Raw genomic sequence first — 26,546 nt, 5'->3', positions numbered from 1 at the left:
TCTACGACTATATGTTTGGTAGTTTTCTTAAACTTGAAGCTTATCGAAACCCTTTTGGACTTCTTTGTGGCCTTTTCAAAGGGGAAAATTTTAATTCGATGAGTAATTTGGTCGAATAATTTAAAACTAATGATTATTTAAAAGAAACTTTTCGTGATATTTGGCAGAGGGGGTTTAAATTGATCAGATATATTTGGTAGATGGTGAATTTATAAGTTTTTTTTTTAAAAAAGAAAGGGTGTCTATAATTACGATATATTTTATTAAATTTTTACCATAGATACTATATTGAATATTCACGTATATAGGGTCGAATTGCGATGGAATGATCAGTATATAGGGTTAAAGCATCAAGTTTTATTTTGAAGGTGCAACAGTTGCAACACGATTAAATGAGAAAATGACTAATTATTTTATTCAGCGAAATAAGAATTTTCATAAAAATAAATATTTATAAATCTAAAATCCTATCAAAGTATCAAAGGATTGATCATTCCCATTCAATCACTACATACCAATCATCCCCATAATCATACTAGTGAATAGTCATACCGTACTCCGGCCGCATATTTAAAAGTAAGGGGCCTTGGATATAGTTTATCAAAACATAGGGTCACAAGTGAAATAAACCAAAACTTATATCTTATTTAGGGGTCGGCGACCTTATGTCCTCAGTTTCAGTATCACAACCATCGTCCCCATATTGAGAGGTACCAAGTTTGCCCTAGTTTCTCGATTTCCTTTCTTATGAATTTTCTATTCGGCGCTGTTGGTTTGTAGTTTCTTGTTTCATCTTTGTGTTCTTGAATACGGTTGAGATCTGGTTTGAAACGCTCGTATTCTTGATTTTTCCATCGCATATTTTGGTGGGGCTTGTTTATATATTCGCTTTGTATGTCCTCCCTGTTAGTCTTGTCAATCTAATTGTTCGGTGCTGTCGATGTTTCCGTCTATTGCAGCGGGAAGAAATTTCATTAATTTTTTGAAAACAATTTTTGGGGAATTGTTTTCGAGTTCACGGTAAAAAAATGATCTAGCAATTCGGTCATGGTTATTGAAATCTTTAAATTTTCAGTTCAGGCTATTTGTTAGACTTGTTCTAGTCGCTAGGTTTTGCATGATTTTACATGGGATTAATTTTATAAGATTTTCTCCTATTTAGATGTATGTTTATCATTCATGTAATGTTGGTAATGCTTTTGGGAGGCCTGGAAGAATGATATAAATATCCTTTTTGTGTTGCGCAGATTCTGAGTCTTCTCCTCCTATAGTTGAGCATGTCGGGCAATAAAGATGATGGTGCTGCTCAGGATGCTGCAGAAAGAATAAAGGCTGCTGCTTTATCAGCTGCAAAGGGTCTCAGCCGTGCCCAGGCTGAGCGTGCAGCTGCTGCGGCTGCCCGGAATGTGAACGCATATGGGCAGAAGGAAGAGGGGCCTAGTAGATGGCAAGAGAGGAAAGAAGCCAAGAGGCAAATGTATTTGATGAGTACTGAGAAACAAGTGAGATTGGGTGAACGTAAGGATCTCAAGAGCTCAACAACGACCCTTGGGGCAGCTTCACAGTGCCAGAAGTGCTTCCAAACGGGACATTGGACTTATGAGTGCAAGAATGAGAGGGTTTATATCTCAAGACCATCACGGACGCAGCAACTGAAGAACCCAAAACTTAGAATGAAGTTCTCGATTTCGTACTATTTGGACAACCCAGATGTTCAGGTGACCGAAACGAGCGAAAAACGTGAGAAGAAGAGTAAGAGGAAGCATAAATCTGACACCGAGTCTGACAATGATAGTGAGGCTTCAGTTTTTGAATCTGACAGTGGTGCATCCTCTGTTACGGGATCAGATGATTCTTCGGGGGAGAGTGAGTCAAGCTATAGCTCGTCCACTGATTCCGAGGAGGAAAGGAGGAGGAGAAGGAGGAACAAAAAGAAGAAACAGAGGAAGAGAAGGCATCGGAGGTACAGCTCCTCATCTGAATCTTCGGATTCATACTCAGATTCGGACTCTGACTCTGAGGATAAGAGCAGTCGGAGAAAGGGCAAGAGCAGGAGGCATGGCAGAAAGCGCTGAGGCCGACTACTAGGGTTGGAAATCTTGTGCTATAACCTGCTACTCCTTTGTCTGTTACTTTGATTGGCAAGTCAATTTTGCATGCAGTATGGAAGCGTGTAATAAGGCTTAACTATACGCAGCAACTGGTCTTTCAGATGATTTTGTTTGTAATATTTTTGCTTGCAATATGTTTGTTTACCATTGTCGTTTTTCATTCTATTCTTTGCTATAATTCTATAATTTACCTGGTGAAAAATAGTTGGCTTCTCTACGCTGACCTTTGTCGAATTGTGCTGCTGAAGTGAACTAGTTATCTTGATATTTTCCTCTTGTGCTTCTTTTTAGAATCTGTGGTGGTGTCCGTTTCCCAATCAATGCATTTTTGAGCTGACATGCAGGGTGAAGGGTACTCAGTTTTTCTTCTGCTTTGTGTGTCAATGCAGTTTCTATTTTGATAATGGTGATTTTGTATGATGAGTTCTTACCTGTTGAGAGTTGGGTCCTATTTTATTAAGTAGTAATCATCTTGCTTATTTTGATAGAGTGATGCAACCAATAAAAACTTTGACAATCAGATTTTTAACTTTCTTAGTTGGTACTGCCCTACCTCGCTGCATTTAAGATTTCTTGGGAGCTTGATGCTATATGTTTGTGGCATTGTTTAACGATATTAATTCCTAGCAGCATTTCAGCTATTGGCTTGGTAGGCTTTTATGATCCACCCAGAAAAATGTTCTTGTGCTGAGTGCTGAAATTAACAGCTGGACTTTGATCTCTTGTGTAGTTTAGCATCTACCAGTGGTATCTGTTTTCCTTCAGTGGGGAGGATAGTTTACAGGAGGACAAGGCGAAATATTCGAGGACTCGTATTGGCTTTAATGTCCTTAGCCTTGATTGGTCAGGTCAGCCTAATGTGCTATGTCCAGGAAGTGGCCTTAGGAATCTTTGCTTCCATGTTGGAAATGCTTGTGTGTGCCGATTGTTTGAGTAATACTTGAGTTATTTCTTTCCTGAGATTGAATCCTCTTATGTTTGTCAAAAGTAAAAAAGAGGTCATATTTGCCATGAATGTTTGTTTTCTGCAGTGGATGGTTCTTTTTGGTGTTGTCACCAGTTGCTATATCTACATTGTTACTTTCCAGTTAGAACTGTCATTTTTAAATGGATTTCACTCACAAATTCAACAGGAATGTCTAGTAACGGGGGACGGGAGGACTAATTCCTTTCCTTGAGGTAGCTAGACCAAAGTTATTGTATTAGATCCTAAGCTATCGCCCTGTGGGTTACTCGGCTCGTGAGTTTTAAACTAAATCTGAATTCAATTTGGATTAATAATTCATTTTATTTTGTTTTATCTTTCTTCCTACCTTGAGAAGAACAAATTCCCCTATCGTTATAAGGGATCGGGTAAGACCCGGACCTGTTTCTCTTCTTTCTTTTCTTTCTGAATGATGTTTGGCATTTATACGCAACAAAAGATTAGTAAAAATAATTTAAAAGTATGTAAAGCGAAATACATATAATATATTAGATACATACTCTAGAAAAATTTACGTGAATTCAAGTTACCAAAATGAAATCAATAGACGAACCAACACTACTCGTATTTGGGTGTTAAAATAAATTATTCTCAAAAGAGTCGGTTGTATTTCAATCTAACAACAACTTATTATTATTTTATTCAATATATAGATGTGATCTATCAATATTCTTTTAACTTCTTTTTTTATTTTTCATTTTCCTTTGGTCGACTAAAATCCAAATCGTGGATATACTTAGAATCAATGCAGACACACGCAAACAATCAACTTCAATTTTCTTTTGATATTGAGTTAGTATCTTATACTTTTACTAACATTCATCAATAAATTTATGATTGTTGATGTAAGATAATTGTAGCCTGGATGGCTGGACCCTCAAGCCTTGCTGCTTGGCCCAATTGTTGAAAGCCAATCTACCCGATCTGATTTGATCCTATAACGATATGTCTCTTCATTCGCCAGTCAAATCCAACACTTTCTCTGGATTCTTTCTCTGGCCTCTTTTGCCCCCATTCTTTGGGTTTCCTCCCACCGCTTTCTTCCTTGATCTCTTGCTCCAGCCATTAAATGGCCGTTTCCTTTAAATATTGGTTCTTTGGCCTTTGGCGTTTCAGATGAAAACTCTTCTTCTGTCTTCTTCTTCCTCCTTCTGAAAAACTCTTAAGTCTAAAGCCTTTGTAGCATTGCCTTTGTGGTTTTTCTGATTGATCCTGTACCATTGTGGTCGAGGTTAATTAAGCCTTTGTGTCTAGCCTTTTTGGCTTTTGGATGATCAAACAAGCGAGTGTTTTGGGTTGCTGGCCTTTGTGGCATTTTGAGTCCCAATCTTTGAATTATGTGTCTGAGCCTTACTTTTAACTGCTATATTTTTTTTGTGTAGATCTGTTATTATTCTGTAACGATTTGTAATTTGTTAGTATTTTGTAAAGGATTGTATTTAAGGGTTTTTTGACCCATTTCCTGTTCTGTAATTGTTTGATAGGTTTTATCTGAACTTGTTCCTAGAGATTGATACCCTTTTTTTAATTGAATTTTTTTTAAAGAACGTAGCATTTATTATATCATTTGAAGTTATTATAATATGAAAATCTTAAGTCTAACATATGCAACAACAATAAAATTTAAAATTATAAAATTTTAAACTTCAATTTTATCATGTGAATCAAACATTATTGCTTATCAACATGTTGAAAAACATAACTAACATAATAAATATATTTATGTAACAAATTATCTAATTATTTATTGATTAAAAAACTATATGTTGTTAAAAATTTACATAGTTTTACGAGGTCTTAAGTTTTTGAAATTTTATTTGAATTTAAATAGATTGATTGATAACGATCTAATTGAATTGGGAAAGAAAATAGATATTAGTGATTAGTAAATGATTATTATCATTATTAGTATCAACTGTTGTTAGATACAAAAATTTGATATTAAAAATTATAATCGATTTATTTAATAAATAATCAATTTATTATTGTCACTTAAAAATAAAAAAGAAAGAAAGATGAGCTAATTTTTATTTTTAGAATTAATTATACTTAGATGTTCTCCAAAGTAGTATTACTGCACTTGTTAAATTTTTTAAAATTGTGTTTAGATCCCATTTAAAGATAATTCACCTGTAAATTCCAACGGGATTGATGAAAATTGTATTTCACTTTTAGTTTTAAAAAATAATTCCATAAATTTATCAAATGATTGTTTTCTCTTTCCTTGAGTGTATTTTTAATATTTAAGAAAATCCAAATATAGTTGGACTTCACAAGCAAATTAGGGATGTAAATGATTCGGATCGAGCCGAACATTAATATTTAAGTTTATTTGAATTATTATCAAGTTTAAAAATTATGTTTGAATTTGGTTTGATTAGTATTGTGGTCGAGCTCAAATGAGTTTCAAACTCGAGAAAGCTCAAAAAATTTAATATTTTTAAATATATTTTATTATTTTTGTACTAATCGAAAGTTCACTGAACAAAATGTTTTGTTCAAGAACATAACTATTTCTAAAAGCAAATAATTACTAGCAATCTTAATCTACACAAAAACATCCAATGGACATGATTAATTCTCAGCCTCTCTAGTTGGGCCGCTGAAAAGAGACAATTGACAGGCCCAACAAGCCGGCCCAAACTTCCCCGTCGCCTTTGAACATGCGGGAATCGTCCGACAAGCAGCAGAGTTCAAAGCTCGAAGTCACGAGAAACATCTGCAGAAGAATTGAACAAGAGAACAGAAAGAAAATACTGTTTCTTGAAATTCTTCTAAATTCCCACCATGAGTACCATGAAATTTTGCCGTGAATGGTCTGCTTTTCCTGTTTTGTTTTTTTTGGTTTAAAATTTTACGCTAAAATATGTGTTTTGTGTCTGTGATGCATGCTCAAGCTTTTGCTTTTCGTTTTCGTTATTTTCACTTTGTTTTTTGAGGAATTCTGACGATTGGCCTGCTGGTTTGGTTGTGTTTATGCAGCAATAATATTTTGTACCCGAAGGAAGACAAAGAGCAGAAGATTCTGCTTTACGCTTGCCGCAATTGTGATCATCAGGTTTAATTGTTTGCTTTGTTCTTTTGCTTTTTTGGTGTGCAATGTAGTATGAGTTTTTGAATTGATTGATGTGGTGCTTCTGTGAATACTTTAATTTTTATTTGGGTGTTGTATTTAGTGCTGTGGGTTTAGGGTTTAATGGTTTAGTGGTGTTGACATTTGGATTATGGGCTGTTGGTTTGATTGACTTAGGATTTTGTGCAAGAAGTTAAGTTGATGTTCTCCAAAATGTGGTCTCTTTTGGCTGTGAATTTGTAATACACGGCGTTATATATGAGTTGAGAGCGTATTGGGGCTGATTAAATCAAGGGTTGTTAAGAGATGGGAAATGGGATTGTTATAGAATCAGCATTTTTTCATCTGAATCTACTGCATAAAGTGTGCATTGGGAGTTTCTTTGAAGTATTTGTTTAGTGCGGAGATTAGGTGTAGTGTGAAGTTGCTAATGTCGAGACATGGTTGTAGTATTAGTCCCAAAGAAATGGATCTTGAAGTTATGCATGACGGATGCACCTCAGAACGACCAAACCTTCAACAAAATACATTATCGTTTACAGGACATGGGAAGGTTAAGCTTTTTAATGCATCACGTTCTAATTTTCAAAGTAGTTTATCTAAATGACGTGCAAGCTTATGTTTCTTGGATAAAGTATCAAATGACTTAATATTATCTAGTGATTCGGATTTCTCTTTTTAGCAATAGGTGGACTCATGTGTCATAACTATGTTGCTTCTTTCCTGATGATGAGGTTTTCGCCTATGGGTCAACTTGCAGGAGGTTGCTGATAACAATTGTGTCTACAGAAATGAGATACACCATTCTGTGGGAGAGCGCACCCAAGTCTTGCAAGATGTAGCTGCAGATCCAACACTTCCACGTACAAAATCAGTGCGTTGTGCCAGTTGTGGTCATGGAGAAGCTGTTTTCTTTCAGGTAAGTTTATTTGATAGATCAAGTAAATCTCATGTTTGTAATATTTGCTTTATTGCCTTGCATTTCTTGGTGAAGCTGATGCTTCTATACTTCTATTGCCTATTCCAGTCTTAAGAATTTGAACTTAGCTCGAACTTCTACCTTAATATGTTCTGCTCTGCCTCTCTTGGATATGTTTTGGAGAGGAATTCAAGAGTCTGCACAAGTAAAAGAAAAATAGCAGCACTCTTGAAAAGTCATAATCTTCTAGTACATTTGACAAACTTGTGCTCTTTATTGCGCTATACTGGCTAAGCAGTTGAGACACTCTCAATAAAGCCCTGAATCTATATGTTTGCTGAAACTCTTTGGACACAGCTCAGATAATCTTGTGCCCATATTGATGTTCGAACATATAGTACAGTCAAAGTGATGTATCGGGTTTTTTAGCAAATTGGTAAAATCAGGTTGAAACAAACACTTCTCTTAGAACTCAATTTAACATTGCAATAGATGAGATTTAAGCAAACGACCTTAGCTAGCATGCGATACTTTTGTGTACTTTCATTGAGAAACTCATGACAAAATAGCAGTCATCCTGAACTGCTTTTGCCTGTTCATAGGTCTTCTTGGTATTGGATTCTTTTTTATTTCGGTTCCAAGTGAACCAAAACCAAAAATCTGGATATGGCAACGGGTTAGACAATCTTATCTTCATACGATATTCCACATTTATTTTGCAGGCGACTGCTAGGGGAGAAGAAGGAATGACATTGTTCTTCGTTTGCTGCAACCCAAATTGTGGTCATCGCTGGAGGGATTAAAATTGGCGCTTTGCACAACTGACTGCAACTTGAAGACTCAGATAAAAGCTGACAGCAATTCTATGACTATATCAACACTCCTTAAATCACGCTCTGGATTTCCAGTAGTAGATCACAAGACCTGAACGCGGATGGTGAGGTGTGCTTGTATTGCTGTATTTCTTGGGAGAATATTGCTTTTAAATTTGACTATTTTGTGGAGCAAGTGCTGATATTCAGTTTATGCCTTTCATTCACTTGAAGAAGCTACTAAACATTTTCCATTTGTGCAAGCTTAAGAAATTCTATCCTTCATTCAACTGTGTGCCTCTACTAAATGGAGAGGATAACCCTTGTTCCAGCAGTTCTTTGAGGATACTTGCATCTATATCCTCTGGTCTATAATCTATTTACACGAATCATTTTTGGCTTTTGAAGAATTATATATACACCTATCAGAAACATCAAGATCATTTATACAAATCACCGTTGTTTTTCTGAAAATTTACACATACATTTTCCAAGAACGTGAACAATATTATATAAATTATTACTTTTTGACCGTGAGAGATGATTTTTGTAATGACACAAAAAATAGATGTAATCTGTATAAATAAATTATAGTTTAGGGAGTGTAAATACAATTATTCCTTCCTTTTATCTTGTTTGAGGCAGAGAAATCAAGTTTGATGAGTAGATCAGAGAATTGTAACCATCTCACATTAATTCAAAGCCAAGATATGCTTTGAACTAAAACTAGTTGAATATGTCAATGCCACAAGTATTTGTTTCATCTCTTGTCTTACTATCCAAAACTTAGCTAAATTTTGCTATAAAGTAATTCACAAGTACAATAAAAGAATGTCATGTGATCTCCCTATACCATCAACGCAATTCATAGTGATTATGTGTGCCTAAAATTAAATAATTTTTTTTATTTAAAAATATTTGTAAAGTATGATATATAATAAAAATAATTTAAAATAGAAGATGCGTGGTGATAGACATTATACAGATAATTTATTTATTAAATGTTTATCAATTAAAATTTCAAAGACAATTTGGCCCCTGCCCAATTATTATTGTTCTAAGGAGTGAAAAAAATTTTATGATGTGTGCCTAAAATTAAATAATTTTTTTTATTTAAAAATATTTGTAAAGTATGATATATAATAAAAATAATTTAAAATAGAAGATGCGTGGTGATAGACATTATACAGATAATTTATTTATTAAATGTTTATCAATTAAAATTTCAAAGACAATTTGGCCCCTGCCCAATTATTATTGTTCATAGGAGTGAAAAATAGGAAATTTTATGGTAATGTGAATAGGCCAGAGAGCTCAAATACATCTTTTATTTTTGGAAGTATCAAAAGCACTTCTAAATACGCTAAGGTATTTGTATTATTTTATATAAATTTTTATTGTAATTTATTAGAGTAAAATTCATTTTGATATGTCATTAATCAAATTATTATCTGTACTTTTATATAATTGAATATCACCATTTTGTTGTCTTTAATTTTTTATGTTTGTCATTTTTTATTTTTCAAATTATTTTATTAATTTATGTTTTTCTTTCTTCGATTTCTCTTTTTCTTCTCTCACCCATTGTTTCAATAATTTTTCATAACTTTCTTCCACTTTTTAATATTTTTTATTTGTCCAATTAACATATCTAAAATAATAAGTAATTTCTAAATAATTTAAAATTAAATGTACAAAAACATTTAATGATAAATTTTTTTAATTAAAATAATTATTATTTTTTAAGCAACCAAATTGCAATTAAAAAAATGGAAAGTGAAGCAGTAAAATAATTTTTTTCTTAACAAAAAGGTTTGATAGGGTAATATGGAAAAATTACCTGCTGGAGGGACTAATTTGAAGTTAATTAAAGAGACAGGATTACTTTGAAGTTGAAATCAAATGTGGGGACTAAAATGAATTTTACCCTAATTTATTAAGCAAAATTATGCGTTTAATTTATAGAATAGGGGTTCAATATTTTTAGTTTTTGTTTAATGGTAGTTTGATGCTTTATTGTATTTTCAAAAAGTTTCAAAATTAGAAAAATTCGACATTAGTCTCATGGCCAAGTTTCCGTCAAATAAAAGGCAAGCCACATATAATGTGCATTTTCATCAATTGTGTAAGTATCCAAGTTAATGAATATGTACATTGTATAATATATTTTTTTTATAAAAACTTGAATATAAAATTAAATATATCAATTTTTTTCAATTTTAAAATTATTTAAAAAATTTGTAAAGCAGATGACTAAATTTTTCAGCACCATTTAAAAATTTCTCTACATTATTGAACCCCTAATTATATAAGATTGAAAGTGTAGTTTTAGTTGATTTATTATTCCATACTTTTTTAGTTATATTAATATTAAGTAATTTGATGTATTACTAATTTATTATGCGATAAAATTATTAAGCTTACATTGACAAAAGCACACATGACACAGCAGAAGTGCAAAGTGTGACCGATCACTCCGGACAAGCTCACTAAAGTTCGAGAAATGGAGTCCCCTCCACCACGACACGTCAACCTCATCCTCCTCTTCCTCTCCGTCATCATCGCTGCCGTCCTCCGCCATGCATCCGCCGCCGTAGCATACCCCAAAGAAGCCCTCCCCACCAAATCAGGCTACTTAACAGTCAACTCCACCACTGGCTCATCCATTTTCTACACCTTTTATGAAGCACAAAATTCCGACAAGAACACATCAATCTCCGACACTCCAATCCTTATTTGGCTTCAAGGAGGGCCGGGCTGTTCTTCCATGTTAGCCAACTTATATGAGCTGGGTCCGTGGCTGGTGAACCAAGATCTTTCACTTGAGCCCAATCCAGGTTCTTGGAACAGGATTTTTGGCCTTCTTTTTCTTGATAATCCTATAGGTACAGGATTCAGTTTTGCTGCTTCATCTCAAGAAATTCCAAGAAACCAACATGATGTAGCCAAACACCTCTTTCTAGCAATCAAGAAGTTTGTTGCGTTGGATGGGTCATTCAAGTCTAGGGCAATTTACATAACTGGTGAGAGTTATGCTGGGAAATATTTGCCTGCGCTTGGATATTACATTCTGAAGAAGAATTCTCTTTTGTCTAGTGATAAAAGGGTGAACTTGGCTGGTGTTGCTATTGGAAATGGACTAACTGATCCTGAGATTCAAGTGGCTACTCATGCTGTCAATGCTTATAATTTGGGTCTGATAAATGAAAAGCAAAAGACCGTTTTGGACAAGATTCAGTTGGAGGCTGTCAGATTTGTAAGAAGTGGTAGCTGGAAAGAGGCAACAGATGCAAGAAAAAGAGTGCTAAATACATTGACAAACATGACTGGCTTGGCAACTTTGTATGATTTTAGGAGGCTGATTCCTTATCAAGATGATTTAGTGGCTAAATTCTTGAACAATGCTGAGGTGAAGAAGGCATTAGGAGCAAAAGAATCCTTGGTTTTCCAGGTGTGTAGCGACGTGGTGGGTGAGGCGTTGAACGATGATGTGATGAAGAGTGTGAGGTATATGGTGGAATTCTTGGTTACCAAGACGAAACTGTTGTTGTATCAAGGACAGTGTGATTTGAGAGATGGGGTGGTGTCTACTTTAGCTTGGATGAAGAAGATGAAGTGGGAAGGGATCGGCGAGTTCCTGGAGGCAGAAAGGAAGGTCTGGAGGGTGGATGGGAAGCTTGCTGGTTATGTGCAGAAATGGGAGAGTCTGAGCCATGTTGTGGTGTTGAATGCTGGTCATCTTGTGCCTACTGATCAGCCTATGAATTCACAGCTTATGATTGAAGATTGGGTTATGCAGAGGGGATTGTTTGCTGATGATAAAATTGAGATCCCTACTAATTTCAGAGGCACCTTTTGAGATGTCCTGCTGTGTTTTGTTGTAACATATAGTCATTGGATGAATCGTTAACCGGTCATCAGTTCTCAATTTCGAATCCACATTGATGCTCGAGTTTCTCATTTTCTCATCCATCAGAAGTTCGTTTTGTTTCTTATCTTTCCTGCCCTAAGAAAGGATTTTATGTAGTATGCACAAAAATGCATGAGAAACTTGAGACAGGCAAGTCTAAAGAATTTTGGGTATAATAAGGTGAAATTTCCAAGCAAGGCAAGTTTGAGTGATACAAAGTTTAATAGCTTTTACCCGAAATTAGGTAGCAAGAGGTGCAAGAAAAGATGACACGTACGATCAATATATACAGGATCATCTTCCATTTAGTGCAAACATACAACAGACCTGTTGGAAAGACCTAGAAAATGAGCGCCAAACTGGCCGACTCAAACCCCGTGACTCATGTTCCAAAATTCTACTTCATGCTCGAGAATTCTTAATATGTTAACCTCAGCTTTTGCTAACACATCATCAGATGCCTTCTCCAAACGACGATTTGCTATGTTTTGGAGGGCACGGCAATACTGACCAAAACCATCATTGCCCCACCGTTGACAAGTCTCTTTCAGTTCTTCTGGAGTTTTAGAGCCGTCTTCTAAGCAGTGGGCAAAGCTCTCTTGATAAACAGCCTCAATTGCCCAGAATGCTGTTATGGCCAGCGTGTATTCCACATCTGGGCTCGTTAAGCTTTCCAAGAATCTGCCAAAACAGTACGACTAAATCAACCATAGGCAATATGTAATGTATAACATTAACTCAAGGGTGTCAATAGAACCTTTCAAAATTGAAGGGACTTTTGTTTTTCAAAAGAAATCTCAAGAGGTGTCTACTTAATTATTCCAGAAAAAGAGGAGTGCTCACTAAAGCAAACTTTCAAGCAGATTTTGTGTGCCATTGCTACTTCATAGTGCAAACTTAATGAAAACATCACACTTCAATTTGCAATATAAACATAACCTACTAGATATTTAAACTTCACACTTGATTAAGTTCATATCAGAATCAAAAACCTGATCCTACATTGTTCGTACCTGCAGTAATCTAGGTTAGTCTGGTGAGGCACAACACTGTTCAAAGCAATACCCCACTTGGAAGCCTCCTTTTTGAACCATGCAATCTCATCATTCAAAGCAGCTATGCCACCCAGAATTACATCTACATCCGAATTATCATCTGATTCCTTCCAAGCTTTTAGCAATAAACTTGCAACGAGTGGGACAAAAGCTCTAACAAATATATAATCCTGTCCCTGCATTTTATCTTACATGAGGCTCATCATAATTCCTCAGTCCCACGCACAATGACTTGACAAACGTGAAGATTTGAACTTTTGCAACAAATGTTGTTTTCACATTTCTAAGGCAAAAAAATTGCAGAATGTGCTTAATGGATATACAGAAACCGAGTAAAACCACAAATCAACTAAGTTCGATGTAACATTCTCACTCCAGCATAATTATCACCATTTCCAAGATATTATTTTAACCTTATAGGATGTTGGATCAAAGAATTTGGACTCAGAGAAGGATTAGCACAAAACAACGTCATATTCTTGAATTTGAAATTGACTATACTAAGCTTCTTACTCACACAACAAACGGGATTTGCTGAGGATATGTAAACTAATACTTTGCCAACTCTGTAAGATCCCAATCCCACGAAAAAAATGGTACCCAAATATCAAAAATATATAACTACTCCAGGATTCCTCTGTCTTCTTTTGGAAGGAAGACGTAAAATGAAAAACCCAATTCTTTAGCCCAGCTCCAACAAAAGAAGAAATGAGTGTGATTCACTGCCACCAGCATATCTCACAAAGATGAAATATATTAAAAGGATGATTAGCAGCTCCATCAAAACACACATACACCCACCCATGTAATCAATACCAGAGCAATATGAATTAATCGCAATTCCATTAAAGAGAAAAAAAATCAAAGCTCAAAACTACGAAAAAGAACTCTTATTCTTTCTTTTTTTTTATTTTACCAGCCACCGCTTGAAGGAAGTGAAGTCGACAGAGCCGTCGCGGATTCCAAGAACGAAAGGGTGTCGGGTGGCTCCCACATAGAGCAGACGGTGCTTCTTCAGCCATGTGTCCGTCATCGCCGCTCTGTCACTTCCCTCCATTACTTCCCTCCGTTCTTTGCTTCTCCGATGAACAACTCTGGCAACTGCGATCGCCACTGAATTTCGCCCCACTGTGAACCACGACTATACGTTGTATTAGCTGGATTGCACTCCATGGAACAACGATTTTAGTTTAAATACAGAAGCCGGACTGCACTGCCTTGGAGAGGCCCCAAGTTAACAAGCTGCCACGTATTTAATTCAGTGATTTCGCAAGGTAACAAGCTGCCACGTATACAATTCATTTGCTGCTGACGAAATATATCATGGGAAATTCTTGTGAATTTTCGATTAATATATATTTATGAACTTTTATTTTATATAAATCAAGTGAAAAAATATCAAATGTAAAAATCACGTCATACTAATGATAAAATTTACATTATGTTGATGTAATACATTTCACATTGTTTAATATTTTATACTTGAAAGACGTATAGTTTTACGATGTCTGCAAATGATTTAGTATGTGCGGTGTAAAATAAGATATAATATCCGCCTTCCATGAGACTTGTAGTATTCTTGATGTATGTTTTTATTTAATAAATAAATTTTTTCATTAATGAAAATTCATAAAATTTGTTGATAATAAAAAATTATTTATTTCTGATTTATTTACTAGTGACTTATTATCGGCCAAATAATTAATTTTTTTGATCAAACTAACCTTATAAAAGTGACGATATATCTTGTTACATGCATTAGCTTGTATGAAGATGCATAAGGGTACTTTAATTAGCAAAAATCAGTTTACCCTGCAATAAATTAATTTTTTTGCTAATATCAATAAATTAGAAAAATTTTAATTTGTTGATGAAAAACGAACGTTAGGGATATTGGATATAATATGATGAAATTTACATATAACACATGAAAATTTTAGAAAAGGACAATGTATTATAATTGCTTAATATTTGAAAAATTGGTTTCATGAGACATTTCGAATTATGGTACTTATTAGAATAATTTCTTACTCCTTAAAACTTTTACTTGTGATCTCTTTTGTAAAAAGTTGGGAGTTGCATAACTCCCTTTTCTTTTTATTTAGGGGGATGTTATGGATATTTAGCAGTTTTAGAAGGAGTAAATTGAAATTAACACAAGAAATTTGTATTACTTTGAATATAAATTACTTATGTCAATATCCTTAAAGCTTTTCTAGATATGGATTTTGTGTTGGTGATATTAAGGCATGCAAAATAGTGAAGACAACAATTACCTTACGTTGTGTAAACATCAACATCTTACCATAACAAAACAAGACAACAAATGCAAGAATATGAAGAGTACTTGACATGTTAATGTTATGATAGCCGTCCTACCTACAACCAAACTTATGCATTTCTTGATTAATTCTGCAAAAAAGCGACATAAAATAACATGTTAAATATTCGATTAGACATACTATAATAATTCCACAAAATTCGTGCAATTTCTTCCACCTTCTCTTATGAGTGGGGGTGTTTATACGATATGGCGCATTAATTACGCCCACTGTGAAAAGACAATCTTGTCCTCTAACTACGGTTATAGTTGCAATATTGCAACGGGCATTTTGGTAATTAGCATGAATGTATAATGAATCCAAATACGTGGTCTTTCTTGATTGTGAAAAGCCCGTTTTGCCCTTGTGAGTTCTTTCTTTCTTTCTTACATCGATCATTGCAGCTGCACAACGATGTTCAGAACCTATTTATATGAAAGCATAAGGTTGTCCTAATCATGCTGGTTGTTCTGTTCATGGATCTTCCATGCAGAAATTGACTGTAATGGAGTTCCTTTCCACCCCATTACCATGTAGTTTCCATTCACGTCTAGTGTGCAAGAATCCCAGGCAGCATTTCCCTTGATCAACAATCTTGCCTGATACAAGATTGAATCACTCAGCTCTACTCCCACAATATTAAACTCTGCAAACAGTTCCCTCCAAAAACAAATCTTGGCATGCCTGTAAATCCTCTCTTCATCTTCTGCTGTAATGATATTCCTGATCATGGCCCTGAAAAACACGTCTTCAATGATTTTCCTGTATATCGTTTTGCCCTTTAGGCACGTGTCGAGACAGTCGAACGTTGCTATGGTGAACGAGAGCGCCCCATGAAAACGGTCGATGAAGATCGATGTGTTGGTGCTGGCCTCGATTTCATTCACCACTATCACACATGGACTGAGGTTCTTGACAAACTGTAGGAATTCTTTTAACTGATTAGGCCATACTAGTTGTGACCATAGGCACAGACCCGAGTATACAGCCACGACTTCGTCGGGATCAAACTCGAATGAGTCTTTCTTGAGGCCCTTCGTTTCTGATACAACTGTTTTGTACAGAAAGGACAAGTTCATGGACTCTGCAAAAGATGACAGCCTCCTGCCTGTTTCCTCAAGCCTAACTTTCGACGTTCCTACAGCTGTGATCTTGAGTAGCTCGAGTTGGCAGTTTTCCCGGTTAGCAAGGCCTTGCATCATTATCGACCAGTGCAGACCGGTTTTGATCCCGAAGTCAACCAAATGGATTTTTCTAGCCATTCCAACACCGTCCAAGACAGCCTGAATGGCAGTGAACTGAGTGACCTGAGCTGAAGGGAGTTTTTGTTCCAATGCAAGTACGGCAGGATGATAATCAAACAATGTATCCTCTAGATGAAATATATTCTTGTGTAGATCGATTTTCCCTCTTTCAATGTCGACCCTCTCACGTAGCGCCTCAGCAAAAAACTTGACGACCCTCTCAACAGGACTATCAGCATTGGAGGAAAGAAGGATGCACCTGCGGAGCAATTTCTCTGCACAATCAAACTGCTGGTTGGCGAACTTCTCGGCAGCATTGAGAAGATAAGAAGTGAGTTCAACATCTTTATAATTCTCAGATGAAAGATCAGGATCATAATTAATAGGGTACCCTGAGTTGGAATCACCAGTGCTTTGAGAAGTATGCTGAAGTAGTCTCATTTTTGCTAATGCAAGAATGCTGTCAGCTGATAACTCCTGACCAGGGAAGCGGCCGACCGTTGTTTCAGGGGCAGGGCTGATGATTTTGCCGCATCTGAAACGTTTTATGTGGCTTGCATACTTGTTTAGTATTTCAAATGGAGGCTGTGGAGTCCATGGAACTTCGTTCTTGGCTCCAGCATGATGAGAAACTACGGATGGACTCCCGTTGTCTGTTTCGGTTTTGGTTTCTTCACATTGGGATGCCATGTACCTCTTGTTTTGGCCTCGGTTCTGATACAACTGCGACTACAAGAAAATGTGAAAATTGCAGCGATTTCTTTTTCCTCAGCTATATTAGGCGTTTTCTTTGCAGAAAACGTTGTACATCTACAGGGCAATGATAGCCCAGAGAAGTGAGAAACAAATCCAGACGTTTTGTGCATGTGATCCTCAACTTGTAAACAAAAAGTTGGGCCAGGTTGGAGCTATAGGGTTCCACAGGGAAAGTATCGAAGGCAAGCAGAGAAGATGATTTTTCTTTTGGCGTTATGTACAAAATCTTGTTTTTCACAATAATGCACTTAAAGAAAGGACAATCAATACCTGGTAGTCATGTACTGAGGAAGGCAACATTGTCAATATTCGCATCTATGATGTGGATAGAGGTATGGAATGCCCCCACCTTGTCAGTATTCACTACTAACACTCCAAAGTTCGTGTCTTTTTATCTGCATTGATCCGACAAAACTTATGGGTCAGTCCACGAAACCTCGTAACCATCGTTCTGCCTGCTTGAAACGGTTGACATCATGCCACGTCTACTCTCCGAATGCAAGTAAAGCCAACGGATGATTATAAACAAACGTCATCATCCAACTGGCAGTAACTGGTTTATCCATGTTTATGTACAGTTGTCCACTAGTGCTGTAAATTAGAATTTATCTTGTAAGGATTTTACCATATTTAGCTTCTTGTACAGCTATATAAATGAACCTATAGAGAACAAGGAATATACACAACCTTTTTATACCATAGATACTACCTGGTATATTTGCTATTGTCCAAATACATATGTATCATCGATAATGTACATACAGGGAATTCTGTTGGACAAGTGCATACAGAAAAGATTAAAGATCACTGAAAGGGAAGCTGAAAACAACATTCAGCTTTCATTCATCGATATCTCTTTGAAACTTCCATGCAGAAAGTGTACAAAGAGGTGTCCCCTTCCATCCTATAGTTAGGCATTTGCCATTCATGCCTAATGTACACGAGCTGTGACAGGGGAAGCTTTGGCGCAACAAGTGTGCTTGATATAGAGATGACATGCTCAGTTCTAACTCCACTAGGCCAAAACGTGTGAAAAATGCCCTCCAGACGCTTAAATCGACAAGACGGACCCTCCTTTCGCCTCCTTCAGCAGCCACGATATTTCTTATGGAGGATCTGAAACAAGTGGACTCCGCATGCCTTCTGTTTGTCTCATCATTCTTCATGCATTCTGCCAAGGAATCGAAAAATGCACCGTAGAAGAAAAGGGCTTCAACAAAACGCCATACAAAAGTTGGAGAATTGCAATTTGTGTCTATTTCTACTACAATCATAACACACGGCTTAATATTTTTTATCACTCTCATGATATGTTCAAGCTGATCAGCCTGTGCAATCATATACGTGAGAGCAAAGGCAGCATAGACAGCAACCGCTTCATCAGCATTCAGTTCAAAGAGGTTTTCATTGAGTTCCAAGATATCAGCTACCATGACTATATGAAAAGAGAACTTCAATTTCAAGGACTCAGCAAAGGCCATCAATCGTTTCCCTGTCTGCTCGATCAAGGCCTTTGATTTGGTCCCTACAGCAGTTATCGTCAGGTGCTGAACTGGATGTTCCTGTCGGCCTACAAGTGCTTGCATCAAGATTGTGGATTGCACTCCACTTCTGATATCAAGATCAATAACATGGATCTTTGTGGCCTCTGCTACATGATCTATAACAGCTTGCATTGCTGAGAACTGTGTAATCTGACAGAGAGGGTGGTTTTTGTGAAATGAAATTTGGAACCTTTGATCAGGCTGTAAGTCCTCGAGAGGGTCTAAAATCTGCTTCCCTAAGCCCTTTGTCGATACTGTTCCATTTTCCCTATCAATCTTCTCATACAGAGCTCCTGTGAAATAGAACACAAGTCTCTGAATGGGGGTTCCTGTAGATGAACTCATTCTGTCACACCCCTCCAGGATTTTTCTAGCTTGTTCGTATTTCTTTTCATCTAGTTTCTCAGCAGACAACAAAAGGTTCTGCACAAGTTGAACCGCTTTTAAGTTGTCGTCGGAACGGTCTAAAGTGATTGAGCTTGGATACGGATGGCTAACTACAGAGATCTCTTTAGTCTTTGACATGGGCTGGACGAAATTTTCCGCAGCCAGTTCAATGATGTTTTCAGTTGACATCCTTGAACCTTGAGTATAAGTGGATTGTGTCTGACAAACCGTATAACATATTTGTCCTTCTAATCTTGAGCGTTTGATTCCGTGTCTCCTTAGAAGCTCGAAAGATCTCATGGGGAGCACATACGATCCTTTCTGCTTGGCATCAATCAGCTCAGGATTCTGGGATCCGATACCAAGAATCATCCTGATCTCATTGTCATTACATGATTGCAAAGGAGGGGAGACAACATCAAGATACAAATCATCTAAGTTCCCAAACTCTTTGTAGTCTCGCAGCTGCCGATGAACTTCAGACAGGGAATGTCCTAGCTCAGCTGCATCACCAGACGTGTCGATATGAGTGTCTTCCCATCCTTCAACTCCAAATGAGTTACTCGACTTCTTAGCTTCTTCATTGTAAGTACCACTTGACACACTAGATTCGTTTGGAACTCCTCTTGAATCAAATATCTTAGCAGTGAACATTTTGCTCAGTATCTGAAAGGTGTTCGGAAGTCATGCAAGAATTAATAAACGTCTTCTCCTTCACTGTCTGAATGCAGATCATATTCATTTTTAACTCATAACATGAAAACGACTTTCCATCATCCCCCGACAAGTTCATCGTTGGTGGTGACAATTTTTATAAAGATGTATTCAAATGAAAGCTGTCCCAAGAGAACTTGCATGAAGGCACCTTTGTCCTCTCTGGTTGCATAGCTGATTAAAATGAATATGAAATTCTTGTAATGATGTTGTACCTTTTTTTTCCAGCTACAGAAGTATTTCATTTGCAAAAAATGGAATTTCTAGTAGTGCTAGTTGTTCCTCTGCAGCCAATTACACAAACCTGGACGAATATATATAGCTTAGAAAAGTGAGAAAACATTTTGTGGATGTGATTGTCAATTTGAACACAAAAATTTCTCCCAGGTTGAGGATATCAGGTCTTTACAGGGAAAGCATGGAATGCAAGTCAGTCAAAGACAACTTTTCTTTCTTGCATCGTGTACAACTTCTGATGATATGTCCTAAGTAAGGTAACAATAGCTGTAAATCTGTATGGTTGATATATCTATTTCTGTATGTATCAATCTATCAGCTATATTTACGTCTATATTTTGATGTGGATATAGGATAGAAAGAGCATTTTGCCCATCTAATTGTCAATGTTCACTAAGCACTTTAATCTTCTCCTCTTTCATTCAAATTGATCCGACTAGATTTACGAGTATGTAGGCCTGTTAAGCCCTGGTTACCAGCGGTCTTGCATAGGTTAGACCGTTGATATCATGCCATGTCTACTCTCCAGAGGTAAGTAATGATCTGCTATTGAGTTCAATGTATCTGATAAGATTTTCACATTTAGAAAAGACAAGCACTGAAACCAACTTATGATTGTAAACAAATGATATTATCAATAAGACAATAGGATCCATGGTTCAAAGTACAGACTGATGATATCTAACAATACTTGCTATTCTTCCACGTATTTGTCCGTAACAGCCATACAGGAGTGCTGTCTGACAACTACATTCTGACTGGAGAAAGGATCTCTAAAAGGGAAACAGAAAACTAAACATTCAGCTTCTCATCCATCAGAATCTCTCAGGAACTTCCATGCTGAAACTGTACAAAGAGGTGTCCTCTTCCACCCTATAGTTAAGCATTTGCCATTCATGCCTAATGTACACGAGCTGCCAGACGGGAATCCCTGCCGCACCAAATTTGCTTGATAAAGAGATGACATGCCCAGGTCTGTCTCCGCTAGCCCAAAACGTGCAAAGAATGCTCTCCAGACATTTAAACGCACATGCCTGATCTTCCTTTTGCTTTCTTCTGCTGCCACAACGTCTCTTATGGTTGAACTGAAACATATAGATTCCGCCTCCCTTCTGTTTCCCTCATCATTTTTCAAACATTCTGCCATGGAGTCGAAGAACGCACCATAGAAGAAAAGGGCTTCAACGAAACGGCGTACAAAAACTGGAGAATTAAAATTTGCCTCCAGTTCTGTGACAATCATAACACAAGGCCTAATGCTTTTGATCACTCTCATGATATGTTCAAGCTGATCAGCCTGTCCGATCATATGCATGAGAGTATAGGCCGAGTAGACAGCAACAGCTTCATCAGCATCCAGCTCAAAGAGGCGCTCGTTGAGGTCCAAGATATCGGCTACCATGACTATATGAAAAGAGAAGTTCAAGTTCAAGGACTCAGCAAAGGCCATCAATTGTCTTCCTGTCTGCTCTATTGATGGCCTTGATCTGGTTCCGACAGCAGTTATCCTAAGATGCTGAACATTACGTTCCTGTCGAGCTGCAAGTTCTTGCATCAAGATTGTGCATTGCAATCCACTTCTGATCCCAAGGTCAATAACATGGACCTTTCTGGCCTCTGCTACATGTTCTATAACAGTTTGGATTCCTGCAAACTGTGCAATCTGAGAGAGAGGTTGATTTTTGTGAAGGGAAATTCGGAATTTATTAGTATGCTGCAAATCCTCACGAGGATGTAAAATTCTTTTCCCCATACCTTTCGGTGATATCGATCCCGTTTCCCTATCAATCTTCTCATACAGAGCTTCCGCGAAATAGAGCACAAGTCTCTGAATGGGAGTACCTGCAGATGAGCTCATTCTGTCACACTCCTCCAGGAGTTTTCTAGCACATTCGTACTTCTTCTCATCTACTTTATCAGCCGACAACAGAAGATTCTGCACAAGTTCAATTGCTTTTAAGTCGTCTGTAGAGTAGCCTAAAGTCATCGAACTTGGATACGGATGGCTAACTACGGAGATTTCTTTGCTCTTGGAGATGGCCTGGATGAAATTTTCAGTGGCCAGTTCTATGATTTTTTCAGTTGACATCATTGAGCTTCGACTATGTGTTGTTTGTGTTTGAGAATCTGCATTAGATTTTTCTCCATCTGATCTTAACCGCTTGCCCTGGTGTCTCCTCAGAAGCTCAAAATATCTCTCCAGGGGCACATATGACCCTTCCTGTCCGACTTCTGTCTGCTCAGAACTCTGGGAGCTGATACCAAGAATGGTCCTGATCTCGTTATCATCACAAGATTGAAAAGGAGGAGATACAACATCAACATACAAATCATCTAAGTTGCAAAACTCTTTGAAGTCTTGCATTTGTCGATGAATTTCATTCTCAGACAAGGCCTGTCCTACCTCAGCTGCATTTCCCTGAGCCTGAAAGAAGCCTATGTTAGAACTAAACAGGCTGATGTCAGTTCCGTCCCATTCCTCCACTCCATTCTGAATACCCTTTGACTCATTTTGAACTCTGGTGGAATCAAATTGCTCGGATGGTAACATTTTGCTCAGGTTTTGAACTAATGCAAGAAATAAGATGACACTATCTTCAGTCTGCTAATATTCCTTTTATATTCATACATTCATAGTTAGTAGTGACAATTTTTATGACATTATGACAGATATGTTCAAAAAGCTGTCCCAAGAGAAGTTCCATTAAAGCACCTTTGTCCTCTCTTGTTGCTCAGCAGATCAGGAAATTCTGTTCATACTTTGTCTCTTGCAGACTCTGAAGTAAGTACACAGTTTAATTAGTGTTTTTCTGCTAATTGACTTGAAGCTGAAAATGATCAAATTTTTGTCCTCTATTTGCATCTAGTTTTTCAAGAATGCGAACATGTTTCTATTTGTTTGATGCCCTCTATGCATGATGCTTTAAGCCCACAAGAAAATGGTTAAGAAGTTTTCCATAGGGAAGGATCATATTGACATAGCAATAAGCTATTAGATTAGTGCGTGATTTGTGTTTATAATTATAATAGAATTTTTTTATATATATAAAATATTTGTATGATAATTTATCACAATTACATATAACAATGAAATGAAACTCAAATTAGAAAAATTGCACTAATGGAGAGTGACGACTCTTGTCATTGTTCTAAGTCATCATTGTCTTTCTACGTGCAGGTCTTAAAGGCTGACCATGACTCCAGAATAAATCTCCATTAGCTCTCAACAGTGTGTCATTCCATGTGCATGACCAAGAAGAGATTAGGACCCTATCCACAATTAGATTGTCAAAACTCTCAAACACTTGTAATATATAAATAAAAAAAATTTAAAATGTCAAAATCACCATTTGTTAAAGCTTTGTCTAATTCTAGTTTTACTTGTTCATTGAACTCTTTTCATTTTTGTAATTTTAAAGTACTTAGTTCAGTTCTTGGAGCTCATTTTATTTTAATTTCACTTGTTTGTCAAATTAAAATCAAAATAAATTTATACATTATATTATTAGTATATATATAAATATATATTGATTGTATATTTTTTTTATTAGTTCATCAAGCCTTTTGGTTTTATTAATTATATATTTATTTAAGTATATATATATATATATGCATGTATAAATTTGATGAGTTTAAAAAAACGCATGGATCTAATAGATATAGACTATTGTACAAAGCTTGGGCCGAAGTGTATGCGGATCCTGAAGGGGGATCTGCAAAAAAGATGTTAGCACCCCGACGTCCAAGTCAATATTGAATGTGAGATTGAATAAAGCCAAAAAGTAAATAAATATGATTGAAAATCGAGATATGATAAATAAAATTGATAAAAAGAGCAAGAACGCGTGATAATGGGCTTGTAGAGGGTATAGAGAATGATTAGAGAGTGAGAGGGGGCGTGAGAGAGGTGTCCCTCATGTCGTGTCCTTTTTGGAGGAGGTCCTTCTAGTCGTGTGAATATGGTTGTGTGGATGAATGTATGACCGGTCAATTCTCCTTTTGATCATCCATCTTTTGACCTTGCCCTCTTCTCCTATTGGAGGATGTCCCTATTTATAAGCAACAACAAGATTATTGGAGGAGGTCCCCAATTTAGGGGGATTATGGCATCAAAGGTGTTGGATAAAATTGATCTCTCTCAAATTTGGTGATGGCTGATCCCCTTCGCATTTGAGGGGTAGTTGGGGAATACCCCCTAGATTCAGGGGAGGCTGTTGGAATTTGTTAGGGTTTGGATTCTTCTCTTTGAGGGAGCCACGTGTCCTTGAGGGCCTATTGGACCTACCTTTGTCAATCTATTTTCTCTAAGGGGGAGTTCGTTTGTCAGGATTTTTTCGCTGAAGGGGATGCCTTGTTGCTCCTCCGAGAGCGCTCCCAGGATTTGGTACTGGATGTCTTGGAGGCCTTTCTGCAGGCATTCCGGACGTGTGAGCCACTAAAGAGGGACATCCTATTAGGTTAGAGAGGAGGTTCCCTGGCTTCCTGCGACCAGCGTTGCAAGGGCAAGGGTACTATTTTATCTTTCTCTTTTGAGACATCCACGTTGGACAGGGACATCGCGCAAGCTCAGACTAGTATGGATATATACTTTCGTATGACCGCCACAATCATCTGCTGTATGATCTATAGGAGTCTTGGGGGGAACCCCCTGGGGAGGTGCCTAAGGAGGTCCTGTGGCGTGGAGGCCCAATCAGCAGGCCTAGGAGGTCCTGGGATTGTCGTCCCACTAGCGGAGGCTAGGGGTGTCCCTGGAACAACCTGACGGGCTAGGTGTTTTCATTGTTATTCATGTCTTTAACTCTACGTTCCCGTAGATGACACCAATGATGCATTCAAAAAATGTATGGGTCCAATGCATATGGATTATTGTTCAAAGTTTGAGCCAAAGCGTATGCAGATCTTGAAGGGGGGACCTACATAAAAGGCGTTAGCACTCCGATGCCCAATTCAATATTGAATTTGAGATTGAATGAAGTGAAAAAGGTAAACAAATATGATTTGAAATCGATATATTGTGAATAAAAATTTATGAAAAGAGCAAAAACACATGATACTTGCAGAGTGCTTGGAGAATGACTAGAGAGTAAGAGGGGCGTGAGAGAGGTGTCCCTCGTGTCGTTTCCTTTCTGGAGGAGGTCATTCTAGTCATGTGAATATAATTGTATGAATTTGATCGTGTGTGGATGAATATATGAAGGCCAATTCTCCTTCTAGTTGTTCATCTTTTGACCTTGCCCCCCTTCTCCTACTAGGGATGTCCTTATTTATAGGCAACAACAAGATTTTTGCAAGAGGTTCTAGATTTGGAGGGATTATGGCCTCAAAGATGTTGGATAAGATTGATCTCTCTCTCTGCTTTGGTGTTGGCTTATACCCTTCGGATTTGAGAGGCAGTTAGGGAATACCCCCCAGATTCAGGAGAGACTGTTGGAGCCTGCTAGGGTTTGGTATTTTGTCTCTGAAAGAGCCATGTGTCCTTGAGGGCCTACTGAGCCTCCTTTGCCAATCTGTTCTTTGAGGAACACCCGCTAGGGCCGCCTGCCAAGTACCCTTGGGCCTTCTAGGGTGTTACAGGCCTCTCCTGACGTGGGCTTCCTTAAACCGTTATGGACCTCTCGTTTCTTTTTCTTCTTGGACCACTTGAGCCTCTTTGGACCAGTCCATTTTATACACATCAAAATTTATTTTTAATTTGATTTGAAAAGCAAGTTAAACTAAAATAAAATGAATTCTAAGTACTTTAGGATTACAAAAAAAAAAAAAAAGAACTTGATAAATAAATAAAATTAGAATTAGAAAAAGTTTCTACATAAAGTTATTATTGCATTTTAGAAATCTTTTTAATCTTTTTTTTCATAAATTAATTTTCGTAAGGGTAAAATGGACTTTTCAAACTTAAAAATTAAAAATTGGGGGGGGGGGATTGAAGGTTTTAAGACTTTAACGGGGTAATTAATCTGAGGTAGATATTTTAGAGTGGTATTTATATTTAACTCTAAAAAGTAATTAAAATTTGAAATAAAACTTCTCAAATGAAAGTGACTTTCCCAATGTACCAAATGAAGAAAGGTTGTGACCTTTTAAATACTTGTAAGAATTAGTTTGTACATTATAAAAGGTTACATGACTCATAACTAGGACATATAAATATATAAAAGATAACACTTATTACACCTCATAAAATCATAATTAAATCATTACAATAATAGAATCATAAACTTTAAATAAATATTAAATTAAATTTACATATTCAATTAAAATAAAATATTAAAAATAATTTGACAGTTTAAAAAGTTTTATAACTTATTTCCAACAAGTATTACCTTCTTTCTTTTTTTTACTTGCTATGGTTATTATTCAAATTCTTTATTGTAAATTGGCATTAAGTCTTCTTATGTACTATTTACATAAATAATTTATAAACGCCATATATACATGTAAATGTATAATAAACACAAGCAATATCTACATTGATTAA

General features: G+C 36.7%; 7 protein-coding genes across 7 annotated transcripts; 3 read left to right on the top strand and 4 right to left on the bottom strand.

Moving 5' to 3' along the window:
- Positions 597 to 2,328, top strand: LOC105156853 (zinc finger CCHC domain-containing protein 10). Its single transcript, XM_011073093.2, has 2 exons — positions 597 to 710; positions 1,248 to 2,328. Exon 2 carries the CDS (start codon positions 1,278 to 1,280, stop codon positions 2,073 to 2,075), a length of 798 nt encoding a protein of 265 aa, XP_011071395.1. The 5' UTR covers positions 597 to 710; positions 1,248 to 1,277; the 3' UTR covers positions 2,076 to 2,328.
- Positions 5,774 to 8,231, top strand: LOC105156851 (DNA-directed RNA polymerases II, IV and V subunit 9A). Its single transcript, XM_011073090.2, has 4 exons — positions 5,774 to 5,912; positions 6,079 to 6,154; positions 6,930 to 7,088; positions 7,811 to 8,231. Exons 1-4 carry the CDS (start codon positions 5,884 to 5,886, stop codon positions 7,889 to 7,891), a joined length of 345 nt encoding a protein of 114 aa, XP_011071392.1. The 5' UTR covers positions 5,774 to 5,883; the 3' UTR covers positions 7,892 to 8,231.
- Positions 10,322 to 11,860, top strand: LOC105156850 (serine carboxypeptidase-like 50). The gene has a single exon (XM_011073089.2). It carries the CDS (start codon positions 10,404 to 10,406, stop codon positions 11,757 to 11,759), a length of 1,356 nt encoding a protein of 451 aa, XP_011071391.1. The 5' UTR covers positions 10,322 to 10,403; the 3' UTR covers positions 11,760 to 11,860.
- On the bottom strand, positions 12,066 to 14,054 carry LOC105156848 (probable bifunctional TENA-E protein). The gene is made up of 3 exons (XM_011073088.2): positions 13,782 to 14,054; positions 12,824 to 13,041; positions 12,066 to 12,491 (listed from the first exon to the last, which is right to left on the bottom strand). The coding sequence occupies exons 1-3, from the start codon at positions 13,920 to 13,922 to the stop codon at positions 12,179 to 12,181; spliced, it is 672 nt and encodes a 223-aa protein (XP_011071390.1). The 5' UTR covers positions 13,923 to 14,054; the 3' UTR covers positions 12,066 to 12,178.
- Positions 15,639 to 17,120, bottom strand: LOC105157051 (DELLA protein RGL1-like). Its single transcript, XM_011073349.1, has one exon. The coding sequence runs from the start codon at positions 17,118 to 17,120 to the stop codon at positions 15,639 to 15,641; it is 1,482 nt and encodes a 493-aa protein (XP_011071651.1).
- Positions 18,026 to 19,771, bottom strand: LOC105157050 (DELLA protein RGL2-like). Its single transcript, XM_011073348.1, has one exon. The coding sequence runs from the start codon at positions 19,769 to 19,771 to the stop codon at positions 18,026 to 18,028; it is 1,746 nt and encodes a 581-aa protein (XP_011071650.1).
- Positions 20,877 to 22,619, bottom strand: LOC105157049 (DELLA protein RGL1-like). The gene has a single exon (XM_011073347.1). It carries the CDS (start codon positions 22,617 to 22,619, stop codon positions 20,877 to 20,879), a length of 1,743 nt encoding a protein of 580 aa, XP_011071649.1.

This window comes from Sesamum indicum, linkage group LG3 (assembly GCF_000512975.1).
Source record: "Sesamum indicum cultivar Zhongzhi No. 13 linkage group LG3, S_indicum_v1.0, whole genome shotgun sequence".
Lineage (NCBI taxonomy): Eukaryota > Viridiplantae > Streptophyta > Magnoliopsida > Lamiales > Pedaliaceae > Sesamum > Sesamum indicum.
The sequence above is the reverse complement of the archived record's forward strand: the minus strand, read 5'-3'. Positions and strand labels throughout refer to the sequence as shown.

Excerpts from the sequence above, each read along its gene's own strand:
- LOC105156853 (XM_011073093.2), top strand. The coding sequence starts at position 1,278 with ATGTCGGGCAATAAAGATGATGGTGCTGCTCAGGATGCTGCAGAAAGA.
- LOC105156851 (XM_011073090.2), top strand. The coding sequence starts at position 5,884 with ATGAGTACCATGAAATTTTGCCGTGAATG. Across the intron at positions 5,913-6,078 it reads ATGAAATTTTGCCGTGAATG|CAATAATATTTTGTACCCGA; the intron begins GTCTGCTTTTCC and ends GTGTTTATGCAG. Across the intron at positions 6,155-6,929 it reads GCCGCAATTGTGATCATCAG|GAGGTTGCTGATAACAATTG; the intron begins GTTTAATTGTTT and ends GTCAACTTGCAG.
- LOC105156850 (XM_011073089.2), top strand. The coding sequence starts at position 10,404 with ATGGAGTCCCCTCCACCACGACACGTCAACCTCATCCTCCTCTTCCTC.
- LOC105156848 (XM_011073088.2), bottom strand. The coding sequence starts at position 13,922 with ATGGAGGGAAGTGACAGAGCGGCGATGACGGACACATGGCTGAAGAAG. Across the intron at positions 13,042-13,781 it reads CTTCCTTCAAGCGGTGGCTG|GGACAGGATTATATATTTGT; the intron begins GTAAAATAAAAA and ends GATAAAATGCAG. Across the intron at positions 12,492-12,823 it reads ACTAACCTAGATTACTGCAG|ATTCTTGGAAAGCTTAACGA; the intron begins GTACGAACAATG and ends CTGTTTTGGCAG.
- LOC105157051 (XM_011073349.1), bottom strand. The coding sequence starts at position 17,120 with ATGGCATCCCAATGTGAAGAAACCAAAACCGAAACAGACAACGGGAGT.
- LOC105157050 (XM_011073348.1), bottom strand. The coding sequence starts at position 19,771 with ATGTTCACTGCTAAGATATTTGATTCAAGAGGAGTTCCAAACGAATCT.
- LOC105157049 (XM_011073347.1), bottom strand. The coding sequence starts at position 22,619 with ATGTTACCATCCGAGCAATTTGATTCCACCAGAGTTCAAAATGAGTCA.